Source organism: Nanorana parkeri, unplaced genomic scaffold, assembly GCF_000935625.1.
Source record: "Nanorana parkeri isolate BGI_ZX_2015 unplaced genomic scaffold, ASM93562v1 scaffold1747, whole genome shotgun sequence".
In the NCBI taxonomy this organism is placed as follows: domain Eukaryota; kingdom Metazoa; phylum Chordata; class Amphibia; order Anura; family Dicroglossidae; genus Nanorana; species Nanorana parkeri.
Genome location: NW_017308015.1, coordinates 285,448 through 301,109, shown reverse-complemented (window position 1 = coordinate 301,109; position 15,662 = coordinate 285,448). Strand labels below are relative to the sequence as shown.

At 40.3% G+C, this 15,662-nt stretch overlaps 1 protein-coding gene across 1 annotated transcript; it reads left to right on the top strand.

The window, feature by feature from the left end:
- Nucleotides 1-720: 720 nt before the first annotated feature.
- On the top strand, nt 721-10,172 carry LOC108799515 (alpha-1,3-mannosyl-glycoprotein 4-beta-N-acetylglucosaminyltransferase B-like; the record flags this gene model as incomplete). Its single annotated transcript, XM_018571379.1, has 4 exons — nt 721-799; nt 2,642-2,699; nt 8,486-8,598; nt 10,107-10,172. Coding segments are annotated over 4 exons (274 nt in total), but the record flags the coding sequence as incomplete, so codon positions are not given.
- Nucleotides 10,173-15,662: the final 5,490 nt, after the last annotated feature.

Below are 15,662 nucleotides of genomic sequence, written 5' to 3'. Positions count from 1 at the left end.
GAGGATCCCGACACGCGCGGCACCTCAGGCAGTCGCCGGCCAGCTAAATTAGCACCCCACCTGGAGCTCCTCCCACCGGACCAGCGCTGACTCGCCGCTGCTCTCCCGCGCCGAAGGTAAGTGGAAAAAAAAAACATAGCGCAAACATCGGGGCATTTTTGACATCGGGGCAGTTTTACAGGGGGTCGGAGAGGGGGGGGCGCTAAAATGCACCTTGCCTGTGTAGGCAGGAAACCTAGCACCGGCACTGACTATATCCTCAACTATAAATGAATGGGAAGTGAGCTAAATCACCTCGTGTTGATTCATAATTGTGGTTATAGTAAACATGCTATATTCTCATGTTATAAATGAACAGGAATACTCAGGATAGAGAACAGGGGATACAGAATAAGAGATTGAGGACTCTGTGTCCTCCAATCTCTTTTTCTATTCTAAAAGGGAAATATCAGGGGACTTTTTAGCCCCCTAATATTTCCCCTAAGCCCCTAAAAGTATAGTAAAAAATAAAAATATTTAATAAAAAATAATAAATACATTTTAAAAAGTTTATAAACAAAAAGAAAAGAAAAAAATAAACTTTCGGTTTCGGCCTGACCATTTTTTTTTTATTCCGGTTTCGGTTTTTAAATTTCTATTTCGGTGCACCTATAGTAGCAACAAAAATTAATGATATGTAAACATACAGAATTTCATGAAACTTTTTTTTTTTTTTGTTAGTTACCTATTCAGAAGTGGAAACATAGAACATCCCGGTGACAAGCTGATTAACACCACTGTCCAGGTTTTACCAGCAGAGGTTAGTAATGCATGGCTAATATTGCGAATGAAAGCCGGAAGAGCTATACTAACTTAAATGGCGTGGTTCCAAATCATTGATAATTGCTGTTATGCCCACATACGTGTTATGTGTGTGAACCTGAAACCCTTCTTGACTGGTACATTAAGACCACAAGCTCCAAGTTTATTATAGTGAAGTGTCTAAGATGTTCTCTGAAGTGATCAGAGTGAAACTTGCAGTTCTTGCAGAAGTCATGAATGTCCTTCTTTTTATTCTATCATTTAGAAGTTCTACTTTCACTTTCCCTCTATGCAACTCAGCCCCTTTTCTTGTCCTTCCCCAGTAACAATACACCTCCAAAACATAAATTGGTCTTTCCCCAGTGAGATCCCTCCTCCAGCACACACACACCGGCTGGGGTTTCCCTTGTATCCCGCACAATCTCTAGCTTTCTATCCAGAGTATCATCAGTCTGGAGTCTTACTCTACCAGCACATAGATTACATGTTGAACACTGTCCACATGATCCCTATAGACATTGCACAATGAGCCCAGACACACAGGCTGGAGGTTCAGCACTCAGTGTGAAGCTCAACCCCCTCTGCAGAAGTAGTCATTGCTTCTGAGTAACTTCTATGTAGTCAAAAGTTGTGTTTAAGAACGCACATTGGTCTTTCTCCTGTATCCTGTTCCCTGCCAAAACACACTAACTTAGAAGTGTTAACCCCTCAGTAATCTGTCTTCAGTGTATGTGATCTTCTTCAAGCACATGTGCATCAACCCCTAAGTCACTTGTCCCCAACAGATAAGCTTTAACCCATGTATGTTAACCCCTCTGCACCAAGTACCCAGCTCATGTGAGTTAACTCCTCAATACCCAGTGTGCGTGCTTTAACCTCTTAGCACCTATTCTCCTGCTTATATTGCATTATGCCCTCCGCTGCCAGTACTCGACGTATGTGCATTTGCCTCTCAGCAGGCAGTCACCAGCAAGTGTGTTAACTCTTAGCACCCAGTCTCCAGTACATGTGGGATAGTCCTTAACCGCCTCCCGGCTGAGAGCTTCCTGGATATGACAGGCCGTCAAAAGACAGCCTGTTAGCCCCGCCGCGCGGGAAACTGCCCGGATTTACATACAAGTGATCCGCCAGCTACAGAGCTGGCGGATCGCTTGTATAACGTGTCGGTGACTTCCTACAATCTCTTTGGCTCACTAGAGATAACATTGTTTTGTGCATATGAAATGCTTGATTTGTCTGTGGCTTGATTTCCTGCTAATCAGTAAGGCATATTACAGCAATAGTAGGGTAATTATATATACAGGCTAGTATACATTCTTGTATCATCCATATATGCCAATAAACTTGCAGATTTTTAACAGATTTACAAAGGATTGTTCTATTTGGTTCTGGGTAACACTACAGCTATAATGACTCTTGACAGTTGCGTAAGAGCAGCAACATTTACCAACAACTATGTACTGTGATATGAGAGCCTATATACTGTATAAAGAATCCATTTAAATTACATTCAGTCAGGTAAACCCTGCACAGTTGTTAAAATGTGTTTTTAATAAAGTCTGAAACAAAATCTGACCTCAAACACACAATTTGCATGTGACCAGCAAAGTAAAAACGTGGATAGATAATTTCTCTTGAATTGCTGTTTTGGAAGTATAGATGTTTGACATGGTTAACACATCCATATTTGTTTTTTGGTTTGTCTGTTTGTTTGTTAATGACAATTTGAATAAATTAACATTTTGAATGAATGTAAATATAAAATGTTTGGATGTGTTATGCTTGTAATAATGCTTATTTTACTATTTAATCATGCAAAATCTTTTGTGTTTTTTTGCAGAAGGTTACCAATCTTCCGCAAGATCTGCAAATAGATGAAGATGGGTTTATACAAATAGGTAAACAATGGTCCTCTTCCATTTCCTTAAATGCCAAGAGTGCGTATTCCATTGTAAACATCGGTTCTGCCATTTCCTTAAATGCCAACAGTGGGTATTCCATTGTAAACATTGGTTCTGCCATTCTATTTCTGCCACCTTCCACATCTTCTTGTTACTGGTCTTGCTTCTTCCTTGTTTAGTTACAACGAAAAGAACAGGTCTATCGAATTAAACCTTGACTATGGTAATCACAGTCCTAAATTTATATTTCATCAACAAATCTTGCCTGTCTCCTAAAGTGAACTAAAAAAAAAGGTTTTGCTATCATAAAGGGAGCACGGAGGATTACACCCTTTGGGTGTAATTTTGGTTAAGCGGTACCAAAAAGTCAAGTCTACCTTTTTGTCTTGAATTCCTCCTGAACAATAACAGGGCATCCTATGCCTACAGCCTGATGGCTCATCTGCAGTGTGAGGGCCGTTGCACACCTAGGCGACACCCCACCGCGTGGCAATTGTGCATGACTCCGCACAGATTGCTGCGCAGTCTGGAGTCGCCAAGGTGATCACCGATCACGCTGTGGGTGCCATTATTTTCCAATTGTACCCCAGTTACGCCGGGCGGATCGCGCGGTTTCCCCCCGCGACTCCACCTGTGCTTTCGAACACGACCGCGGCTAACTCAGCCACACGTTGTGTATTGCAGGAAAAAGGTACAAGTACCTTTTTTTTCTGCGATACACGACGCGCGGCTGTTTTAGCCACGCTTGTGTTTGGAAGCACGGGCGGCATTGTTGGGAAACCGAACAATCCGCCCGGCGCGACTGGGGTGCCATTGTAAAATAATGGCATGCACAGCGCGATCAGTACACACCTGGGCGACTCCTGACCGTGCATAATCGTGCACAATTGCCGCACGGTGGGGTGTCGCCTAGGTGTGCATCGGCCCTGAATCTAAGGCATTGTACCTATGACTGCTAATTCAACTACACTGCAGAAAGCACAGATCCAGAATGGGACATTTGTTTACCCTTTAATGCTTTACATTTTGCTTGCCTTTTTAAGGCTCTGCTTCCACAGTGCAGGTTTTTTTTTGTTTTTCTTTTTATAAAGGTTTATTCAGCAAGTTACTATGTAAAGTGCGATAATGTATAGTGGTCAAATTTTTACTCCTCATTCATCTGGAATCTGCAAATTAAAAGCGAATTGGTTGCTAGTGCACCAAGCGTTGGGTATCTATGGAGGAGGAAGACTCCCCTATACCGCTTGCTGATTTGCCGTGGCTTTGTCTCTCTCCCCCTGGTTTTCAGGGCATCCAACTATAGCTCCTACGCTTTTGCAGGTGAGATCCTTATTTAAGACTACCTCTATGTCCCCATTTCCTTTACCCATGACCCCTGTGCTAGAGGATCTGAATTTTCCTTCTGGCTTGGTTGTCTCTACACTGCAAATACCTTTCGCATACGCGATTTCCTAGTGCGGAATCAGTGGCTTTCTATTGAGGACCTTTGCCGGGTGGTGGACCCTTCATTGGAATATTGGAGTGCGCTGTAACTCTGCCACTTTCTGAGGTCTATTCCTATCACCCAAGCCCTCTCCCGGCCTTTGACACCTTTTGAGACGCTATGAAACAGGGGTGCTCCCTTTCGACACGTTGTTTCTCAGACTTATGCTTCCATGTCGGGCTTGCGCCTAACTCAGACCCCACCTTTGTGGCCAAATGGAAGAGGCACTTGGGCACTTCATTTTCTCAAGCCCAGAAGGAACGCTTATAATACTTTGCACATAGATCGAATATAAAATTGTTTCTCAATGGTACAAAGTACCGACTCTGCTGCATTCCATATTTCCTCGGGTGTCGTGTCTCTGTTGGCAGTGCCAGTCGGCCCCTTGCACTATGCTCCACATCAATTGGTCCTGTCTAAGCCTGTGTCCTTTCTGGAATAAGGTCCTGGGGGTCGTGGAGCAGCTGACAATGGCTGATCTGAGGGAGAACCCGCCAACCTGCCTGCTCCATCGCACTAAAAGCTCTATCCCTAAATTCAATGGTCCCTGACCATTGATTTACTGAACACTGCCCAGGTGTGCATCCCACTGCTATGGAAACAAACCTCCCCTCCATCCCTAATGTATGTGGTTTGATAAAGTCAATGATATTTACCAGATGGAAGACCTGTCCTCCACTCTAAAGAACATCGAAGAGAGGTTCGGATCCACTTGGAGCCCCTGGCTAGCCTTTCAATTTTTGTATACTTATCTTCACATAATGTCACCTAGTTCCTCTGATTTTACCTGTAATGTGCCCTGTGGGAGCCACACGGACTTTACTTCTTTTTCCTTCTTTTGAGCTCCCTTCCTTTTACTCCTCCTTTTTCGCTCACTCGCACCACCTCCTTAACTGGATTTATACTGCCCTGAGCTCTTATTGGTTGTGAATGTTTGGAAACTGATGTTTTTGGGGTTTTTTTTTGCAAATATATGTATGATCTGTTGATCTATTTTTTAAAACGCAATACCATTTGTACCTATTCCGTGGTGCAATGCTCTTTTCGCATATGATGCTTTCAATGAAGATGTTTGCAATAAAAAATGAAAAAACTCTAATTGGTTGCTGGTGGTTGCAGTACTAAGCACATTAAAGTTTTTGTTTTGTACTGTGTTATTAAATAAACCTGAAAAACGTTTTTAGCGTGAATCCATTCAGGACAGGTACAGTATAAAAGCAATGCTGAAAATCAGTGACAAAAGGGTCATCAAGTTGACCTCTGAGCTGAAGGTTTATCTGGAACAGTTGTGATCCTTGAAAGCACCAACCAATGGTAACACATAATATTATATGTAATGCTGCAGAAGACTGTAAGATATTTCAGACGTACTGGAAGAGATGCGCTTACACTGCAAACATATTACAGGTGTTGTTGGAGATCTGAAACCTGCTGCAGGGGACTATCTGAGACTGGGGACATGTTACCTTGGAAGAAGTCTCACCTTGTATTATTTATCACAGTTCAGTCACCTAACCCCCACATTGTATGTTGCTTTTTATCACATGATTCTGTGTGCAGTAGAAAAAAGTTAGGACTATGAAAGTTCCCTCCCATTCCCAACTTCTGTATGTTCTGCAAAGGAGACAGATTCTTGATTTACATTTCCAGACACCAAAAAAAGACTCCCCTTCCAGTTCTAGTGCCTGTGCTGATTCCTGTGAGACTGTACCCCCTCCTGCATTCCTGGGATCTCCCTTGTGTCTGGAAAGTGCAGGGACAGTGAGATAAGAGCGATCAGTCAAGAGGCCATCTACTTTGCAGAGCATGGTCAGAAATGAAGACGAGTGAGCTGTCAAAGTCTGTGGGGGGAATTTATAAAAAAAACGGGAGCAGACAGAATCTGGAGCAGTTGCCCATGGCAACCAATTAGCTTCTCTCTTCAGTTAAGATTTGAATATGAAAGGGAGAAGCTAATTGATTGCCATGCACAGCTGCTCCAGATTTTGTCTGCTCCAGTTTTGATAAATTTCCCTCTGTATCTCCATTTTTACTGCACACAGAAGCATGGGATAAAAAGCAACTTACTCTGTGGGGCATAGGTTACTGAGCTGTGAAAAATAATACAAGGTGAGATGGCTTCTTTAAACTGTTAAAGATCACTGCCATTACAGCCTTTGTAAATCAGTGTCCCCGTTTCCACTACTGGGGTCGGCAAAGGGCTACAGAGCAAGTTTCAAAGACCTGTAGGTTTGACGCAAGGAACTTAGAAGAATAAATAGAAAGTATGTAATTGGATTCACACTGTTGCATGTGCATTGCAGCTAGCATGGTAACATACACATGGACCCACATAGTTTCCCTTTCACACTAAATTGCAGCGTATAGATGTAAACCAGTCACCTAAAAAAGCACTGGGTTTTTTGATTACTTGATATATTATCATGCAGCAAAATGCACGGACAAGTGTGGCTTGTAGAATACAGTCTTAGAAGTAATGTTAAGGTATTTATTTTTGTATTTCTTTTTTTATTGGTTGTGCCTACATTTTGAGTGTTAAGTACAATATAATAGGATGAGTACTTGTACGTTTAAGTGTTCCACGTTTTGTGCCAAAATCTGTGGCAAATAACCTGAAGCAAAATACCAATTAATTAATTGTATAGTATTGTTTGGTTTGGCTGGGAAACTGAAGGAACCTGTTGATCTATGTTTTCCTACAGTGGCTCAGTAGCACAGGCAGTTACTATCCATTATTCATTAATTGGCTGTAAATACTTAATAAGATTCTCTAATCAGTGAGCAGTGGCACCATTTCTGTTCTCACTTCCATTTCTAACCTAGATAAGGAATTGTATGTTGGCAAATGAATGCATTTTGGCAGGCACCTCCTCATTTTCAGTACCCCTCATCATCACTGTAATGTGGTGCTTCTTACTGTGCATTAGAAGCTGGTGTGCTCACATGCAGTGCATAATACCGCCAATGTTTAATGCAAACCATAGGCAAGTGCCAACATGTATCCAGGGAAACCGTGGAAGTGACGAGATGCTCTTGTAAAACCATCCACTTGCGTCTAAGCACCCTTAGGGACACATTTATACCGAAGTGAATCTGGCATTCAGGAAACATTACTATAAGTGAATCTTCCATGTGCATGTTTTAAATGGCCGTTATTAATAACCAACAGTAAGGGGGTATTCACTATGTAGCCGAAGGATACAGCCGTAGCTCCGGCTGATCCTTCAGCTCTTATTCGGCCGCCTCTGCTCTTCGGTTCAGTCAAACCGAAGGGTTGCTGTACGGGCACCATTCACAATAGCCCGTACAGCAGCCAAGCCGAAGGCACAAGAACACTGCGTTTGGCGAGGTGTCCTTATTTCATGGAGGGGAAGGGAGGGGAAAGGGGATGAGTAATGCAGGCAGATGCAGCCAGCACTACATATCTCAGATGGCACGTGAAAGCTTATGGTGCAGCAGTGTTCATTGCAGCGCCATTAACAATGAATGGCACCACTGCGCATCTTACAAAGTAAGACGTGATTTGGCACACTGTGGCAAAGCATGTGAAAACACACGTCTTCACACACGTTACCTCAATGCATAGATGTGAACAGGGGCTCGTGAAGGACAAAATAATTATCTGATGCTGCTGAAACCAGCTGGATTGGACACATTTCATCTTAATCTTGGGTAACTTAATATTAAAACACAATTAAAATGTAACTGTTGTGTGCATTCTAATGTGCTTTTATGTCACTTCTAGATGCTTTCCTACACCTTTCTGATGAAGCAGACTAAGTTCTGAGAAACATGTGAAAAAGCTACCGCTAATCCACTCATGGCTATCTTTACATTTTGGAAGCTTTAAGTTTACCGGTCCTCCTTTTTAGATGCTTTGTTTTTGCATGTACCACCCACAATGAAGAAGGGGTTCCATGGTAGACCATGTCCACACTTTGATGAACCCCATCCTGCCTCTCTTTACAAATCCTTTCTGAAAACCTACATTGCTTGGGTGTCTACAGAACAATGAAAAGTTACCTATATTGGCTGTCTGGAGTTTGTGTGTTGTTGTTTGTTTTGTTTATAATTATATTTTTAAAAAAACAACATTATTATTACTATGTAATAATAATAGTGTATGTATGTGTGTGATATATCTATAGATATATATCTATATATTCTGGAGCTTCATCATAAACTATAGTGTCTGAGCCTGTATTACCTGTTAAATAATTGCTAGTTTCAAACCAATTTTACCACATTGTCCAATCTACAGCACGTTTCCACTGTAACACATTGTTTTGTTTATCCTCAGGCAAGTTTATTAATGGCATTGCTGAGGGTGAAATTAATAGCGTTCTGGGAAAAATGAAAGCCATCCGTCTGAAAATTATCACAGAGTCCCCAGTTTGGGCATTATTAAGTGAGGTGAGATTAATGTTCATCATGCTTGAGGACACTACTTGTTTTCTATTCACATTTGCTGTTGTACAAGTGTGCATCTCTTGGAGAACTAAATGTATTCACAAACCAATTCCCTCTTTGGTAAAACAGATGTTCAAATAGGCCATCCAACATGAGCACTACACAGAGACATTCTTCAGCTACTAATCCTGTCACAACTTGTAGCATCCCATTATTTATCTACAGCTCTGGCGCTTATGCTTCACTAATGGCTTTATGAATAGAAGTTCTTCAAAAGGTCCTCAATGTACAAACACACCTGTAGCTTTTCATGTTAGATGCTCACGTTTCTTTTTTTTTTAACTTGCGCATTTTTCTAGACAATCTTAAAGGAATATACCCTTCTTATTATGTTAGGCAGCACACGACTTACATCAGACCCCAGTTTTAGATGTAGGAGTAAGATTCAGCAGTGATTATTATTATTTATTTATTATTCACTTTAATCAATGTCCAGTTATTGACTCCAAGTCATTATAACTCAAAAATGATTGTTTTCTCCTATTTGTAATAGTTATGCATTATAATGCTTGCTAGCATTGATAATGTATTGCATTTACAGTTGTTGTTTTTCATCTTTTTGCCTTTATTTATACATCACTGATACCTGCCAGCTTTAAGTACCATTTGCTTTTAAAACATTTTGTAATAAAAGTGTATTAATACAGAAAAAGTAAATTGTCTATTTGGCTATTGCACACTTTGTTTGTCAGCTGCCCCTCTTATCATTTATAAGAAAAGTACAAACTATAACAAGCACAGCTGTCCCTATCTGGTATATTCAAATTAACCAGATATTCCTAAATACTCCATTCCCTGTCATCACCCTAGTAATAAGCTAAAAAAAAAAGCTGGGATTTCAAACCAATGATCTTTAATATACGGAGTAATGTAAATCGCGTCAAACTATGAGCTTTCAGAATGTTACAACTGCTTGTAATATTGGCCCTGGGGCAGACAAGTCAGTAAGAGGAAATGTATTATTTTCATGACATTTAGCTGTCATTTTTCTAGCGTAGGTTGTAAACGTCAAGCAAGCATCTAACTATTTGCGTAATCACAATACAACTGAACACCTTTTACTGGTAAGCAGAAGTATAAATAGCTCCATAGTGTCTCAGACAAAGAATCTTGCTTTACTCTGACTGGCTCCTCAATGTGTCTTTCTTTAGACAATACAGGCACATGTTAAACTGATAATGCAGGTGAATAAACCGATTTCTCATCCATCCACAAATAGCACGGACAGTAAGAAGGAAAGCTTAACTTATTGTGGTTTGTAGCATGATACCTAAATAACTTGGGCCCTTTGAGAGGTTGGGCGAATTATTTAGCTTTGGAGGAGGCTAGTCTAGTGAGAGCTTGGAATGTAAATGAACTGAACTGTCACTTCAACAAATTTGATGCATATCTTGATTTACATATATACAGTGCAAACATTTAGTATACAATCTATTGTGTTTCTCTTCCAGATATTTATTAAACTGAAGAAATAAAGTCTACTTTTTAATATGTAGCTTTATTGCCCTCTGCTGGGACATGAAGTCTGAATGGCGTTACTGGAAGATTGAAGAAAACTATAGAGATGTTATATTTTTTATGCTGCAAATAATTTAGCTATTTATATTTAATAATTGTTCTTTTTACAAAAGATGAACGTTTAATAGTTTTTAGTTTGCATTTCCTTTTAAGATCAACAATTGTGTTGAAGATAGCAGGAGCTATATGTGATGCAACCAAAGGACTTTGAGCCTATTACGGTTCTTTTTTTTATTTTACAATTATGGGATCGAGGTACTGGACACTGTATTTATTTATTTTTTGATGGAATGTTCGTTTAAGGCCGTACCAAATGATCGCTATTTACAGTTTAGAAATCTCTTGATATTCTTTTTGCAAATGTCTTAATGCTCTGTGTTTTGTATGGAATGCAGTGGTTGCTATGGCAATGGTACGCCTTTATCAGTTGGCATTGAAGTTAAATCAGGCCTAATGTCAAATATTTACTTTAGGTCTGCTACTCCAAGCCTGTCCAATCGGATACTGAAATGTTGAGTGTCAGCATGTGCAAGCTCCCAAAGTGCTACTGGCCGCTATCTTCACTTCTATTTAATTGTCATTGCTGTATGTGAAGCTGAGGAACTGATGGACTTCCTTTCTTGAGCAGCCAGCCAGTGCCCTTGCCTCATACAGAGCTGCACTAAAGAAGATGAATGGCATGCAGAGGGAGCTCATAAAAAAGGTCAGGTAAGTATTTCAGTGCTCCCTTTTTTTTTTTTTGCAACTGACAGCAGAAGGAAGCAGCTGAGCTAAAGTAAATTTTTTACTTGCGGTCTACCCATAGGCATGTGCAGGGGGGGTGTGCCTGGGCACACCCTAATTACACCAGATGCAACACTGGAAGCAGAACAGCGAGTGCCCCAATTTTAGTCACTGAACCGGTGGAAAGATAAGAGATCTCTCTGTGACCAGCTAAGCGATACAGAGTGCAGCAGCATTTGCCACTTACATTCCTCACATAACAACCGCAGTCCTCAGTGTCTGAGAAGCTGGGAGACAATAGAGATCCACAATACTCATACCTTTTTCTACTATTGGTTGAAGCTTCTGCTGATTCTTCTACCAAGTCTTTATGACTGTTGGTGCCTTTTGATATGGAGATCTTCTTCCAGCTTGGCCTCGACAGACAGGCATCTACTGTGAGTTGACCTTCCTTGCTCTGTTCTCCTTACTTCATTCTCTAAATGTTTGGTAGGTAGTGGCACTGCCCCCATAGTGAATTTATTTATTAAATAGGAAAATCTGCTCACTGGAATGTCAGCTTACAGCAGAGTATTGGTTGAGATGTCAGACAATAATAGTTATCAGGGGAGCAAAGTGCTTCACCCAAACTTTGTGCACATCAAATCAAGCCATAGTGTTGGAAATAGACCTGCCTATTTGTGTCCACACTAATTGTACATTTAACATAAAATTGTCACAATGAAGGCAAACACCCTTGGCAATAATTTGGGGGAACTAGTGATCAGCTTGTCTTGATTTTTCTAGAAGACAGCTGGTTGTTTTCCCTAAGACAATGCCAATAATGAGGATGTCTGGCTACTTTTCTCTCCCTCTCATCTCAACATTTTTGTTACTGGACTAATTATTTAAAAAAAATTATAGTTAGGTGGCCGGATCATGGAAACCAGGTCCAGCTGGCCTGTAATGTATACAGTGGAGATAGAAAAGGGGGAGCTGCTGTTGCTGACTGTCTAGGTAGTAAAGCTAGAATCAGGATGATGACATTTGAGCCTGTGCCTTTATAAATCAGTCCACAACTTCCACATTTCTATCTCGATCGGTTCACTTTAAGAAGCTATCATGCATGCAGCTTGAGGTGCGAATACCATTACAGGTTTCAGGTATAAATATCCAAGAAACCATGCTGTGTTCAACACCAGAAGTGTAAGAACATCTGAGATATGTTTGCCTTTAGTCACATCAATATTACGAAATCATTGACTAAGAATAAAAATGGAAGCTATACAAGTTGTACAAATCCGCATAGTTTATTGCTGCAGATATTGAATTGTTATGTAACCAATAATGATCATGCAGATTTTATGTAATAGCACAAAGAGCAAAGTGCAGTAATCTGCAACAGTCATTCATCAACCGTGTTTCACTGTTCTGACTGCTGTAAACTAATGAAATGCTAAATATGCTTGATTGATGTGGGTTTACTGCCTGACATTGCTCTTACTGAATGAAAGGCCAGGACCAAGACAAATATTCAGGCAGCCATTGTGGAGGGCCTCTAAAAATGATTTGCCTGATTGTCAAGCTAATTCTGGCGTCTGTGTTTTAACTTTCTGACCTGGAACATATGCAGGTAGTTAAATGAGAATTGCTAAACTGCATGCTTATTTCAGGACAGTGGCTCCAAGTATTGAAGCCATTGGGTCAACTTGACAGTGGCAGCCTATGTACATCAACTAACTTAGGTTCCCTTTTGATGGAGGAATACTTTGTGCTATCTCAGTAACTTTTAGTTTATGATATTACTGCATCTTTTTTTTTCTTCTTAAATGTATTAACTTTTATAGGGCTTATTTAATAGCTAAGGGGGTTTGAATCAGCCTTTTCTTAAAATTGTGCCTTGAGTATGTGTAAAATGTTTTACAAAGCAAAATAAGTTTACAAAGTCGTTTTGAAATCTCTGTATATTTTATTTTAAAAGTTGTTTTACTGGTATCAGTACTCTGACAGAAGGTTAACCAGTAAGGCTAGCATAATATTATAGCAACCCAGGCTGCTACTAATGGCTGACTTTGTGTCATGCCATGCATTTTAACAACTCTTGACAACTTTTTCACTATTTTGTATGATTTTGATTTTGTTGATTCAGTGTATTTATTGCTTGTCAAGAACTACTGACTGTTGGTGAGAACAAGAAACTAATCCTAATTACCTAAAACTGACAATTCAGTGTCATATAGTGCTAATACGCTCTCTCTGTAATTCCAGCTTCTCTGCAACAACCATTGGCATATCATTTAGTTTAAAGCCAGGCTAGGTTGCTTGGCTTCTCATGCTGAATTCTGTATGCACTCCTAGGAAGAATTGAATGCACAATGGCTGTTTCATAGAAGGAAAGCCAGAAATCTAGCAGGGTTAATCACAAAAGGGTGAAGCTTTTGGAGAAGGCAGGAGAAGTGAACAATCTAGGCCAAAATAGCTAAAATGGAAATATACTCATCTAGCTCACTTTCCAGTTCAGCTATGTTGTCCTAGATTGTTCACTTCTCCTGCCTTCTCCAAACCCTTCACCCTTTTGTAAATAACTCTGACTGTTTCAAGGAAATACCTATTGTAGATTAAAACGGACAACTGGAATACAAGAGTAAACAGTCCTGTAGCTATAGTTAGTTCTTTTCTTTTGCTTTGCTATTTTCAAACCTCAAATTTGCATCAATGAGGGCATTAAATAGTACCTGTTGTCAATATTGAGTGGTCCACACTCTAGTTCTTTTGTAATACATCTATATAGTTTAAAAAAAATATGGCTTATTAGAGACAAGTAACAGTCCACTGTGATATGAGGCCCTTATATGACCCATTATACTGAGGCATTTAATCCCTTTTCAATCATCAGTCTGAAAATGCTTGTCTACAAAAAAAGCTGTCTTCATTGTGTATGAATGGCAAGTGCCCTCCAAATGAAGCTCAGGGCTGTTAATGTCTTCCCAAAGAATTGTGAATTTCAGGGCTGCTTTCTGAGACATCAGTGTAAATATCTTGTCACACTGCGAGTAAAGTTTGTGCATTTTCAGAATTAGATTTTATGTTAAATGGCAAAGTTGTATGTATGTATGTTTGCAAATCCTAGATGACTTTGTTTTATTTATTTAATGGTAGTTCTAATCATTTTTGTGATTTGTGTATAGAACATTTTTCTTTTAATTTATAGCTTTCTGTTTTGTTGCACTTTATGCAGGAATTTCTTCTTTAACTACTCTGCAATTTCAGTGGAACATTCTGCTCAAAATGAGCCCAAATCAGCCTTAATTAAAGTGAATGTTTTCTGTACACGTGGAGTCCTTTTTTTGTTGTTAACTAAACTCCTGCTATGAGATCATTCTCAGCTTCTTCACATTACATGTTGGATTAACACAACATTTCACCATGCGTTAAGGTGTGCTGCGTTAAGGTAGCCCATTAATTGCACCTGTGGCAGCACACCCAAACACAAAAAAATCAGACAAGCACTTTTTATTTATCAAAGTGCACCGCAATGTGCAGTGTTGTGCATAGCTTGCATCTGTGCTGTGCAGTGCGTTGGGTGCAATGCATGGTGTTATAGCAATGCAACACACCACATTGCGGTACACATGATAAGGTAATTGTGTCCAAAATCTCCAAATGTTATTATTTATAAATTGTAACATCCAGTTATATTCTCTGTATTGTGTCTCTAGTGCATTTTGGCCCAGTTCTGCTTGTTAAAACAGTCTTGCCACGGGCCACTTTTTTTATACTGCTTTATTACCTGCATTCTCCTAATCCTCAATAAGAATTTGATAGAAATTGGCCAGCGGCAAGACAATTTTGCATCAGCGAGAACAGAGGCAGTCCCTGCAAGCAACTGAGCAATTTCTGTCCACCAGTCACAGGTGCCGTGGCTGAGAATACGTGAATAAAACAATTTTTTATAGTGTATTTCCACTGTAGCAGTCAAATTTGAGACAACCCCTCTATATGTTTGTGATCTTATTGTTTGTAAAATTATTTTTTTTTAAATGTTCTTACCTTTTTAGATGTTTTGTTACAACAGACAAGATGGCTGATTCCATGTTTTCTTCTCATCACCTTCATGGTGATCTGTCCTAATAGAAAGGCTTAGGACTAAAATATGAGGATTGTGTTTCTCATTCACTTAACATAAAATGGTGAAGCCACCTCAGACCCCTCACAGCCTTTCCTAACATTGCAAAGAGACATAACCAAGTAGAAATGTTAACCCTTACAACCCTAACCAAAGTAAAAAGTTTTAACTGCAAGAAGCATGTTTTAACCTCTTGCCGCCCGCCCGTAGTAAAAAAACGGACGGACAGCACTGCTGCATTTGCGGGTTGCCGTCTCCAGAAGGCAATTGTTTTCTGCTCGCGCGCGCCCCCTAGCGGGCACGCACGGGCAGAAAAGACCCGACGATTAAACACACCCGTTACCGGGTGTTTGACATATAGGCGATCAGCGGGTCCATAGCCCGCCGATCGCCTATATGTGCTCGTTCGCGGCACAACCCCCATCCCCCCGGGCGCGGGCGCGGCTGCCGGGTTTTTTTTCTGTCAGTCATCTGGCTGCTATAGCCAGAGAGAAGAAGCTGATAAAGCAGATCTCTGCTTAATCAGCTTCTTTTGGGGTCCACAGGTGACATTAGGGGTCCTAGAGACCCCTAATGTCTCCATAAAGAGGACCTGTCAGTGTGCCTTTGCTATTATATAGGGGGATTGTTATCCCCCCATATAATAGCAATAACAATAAGT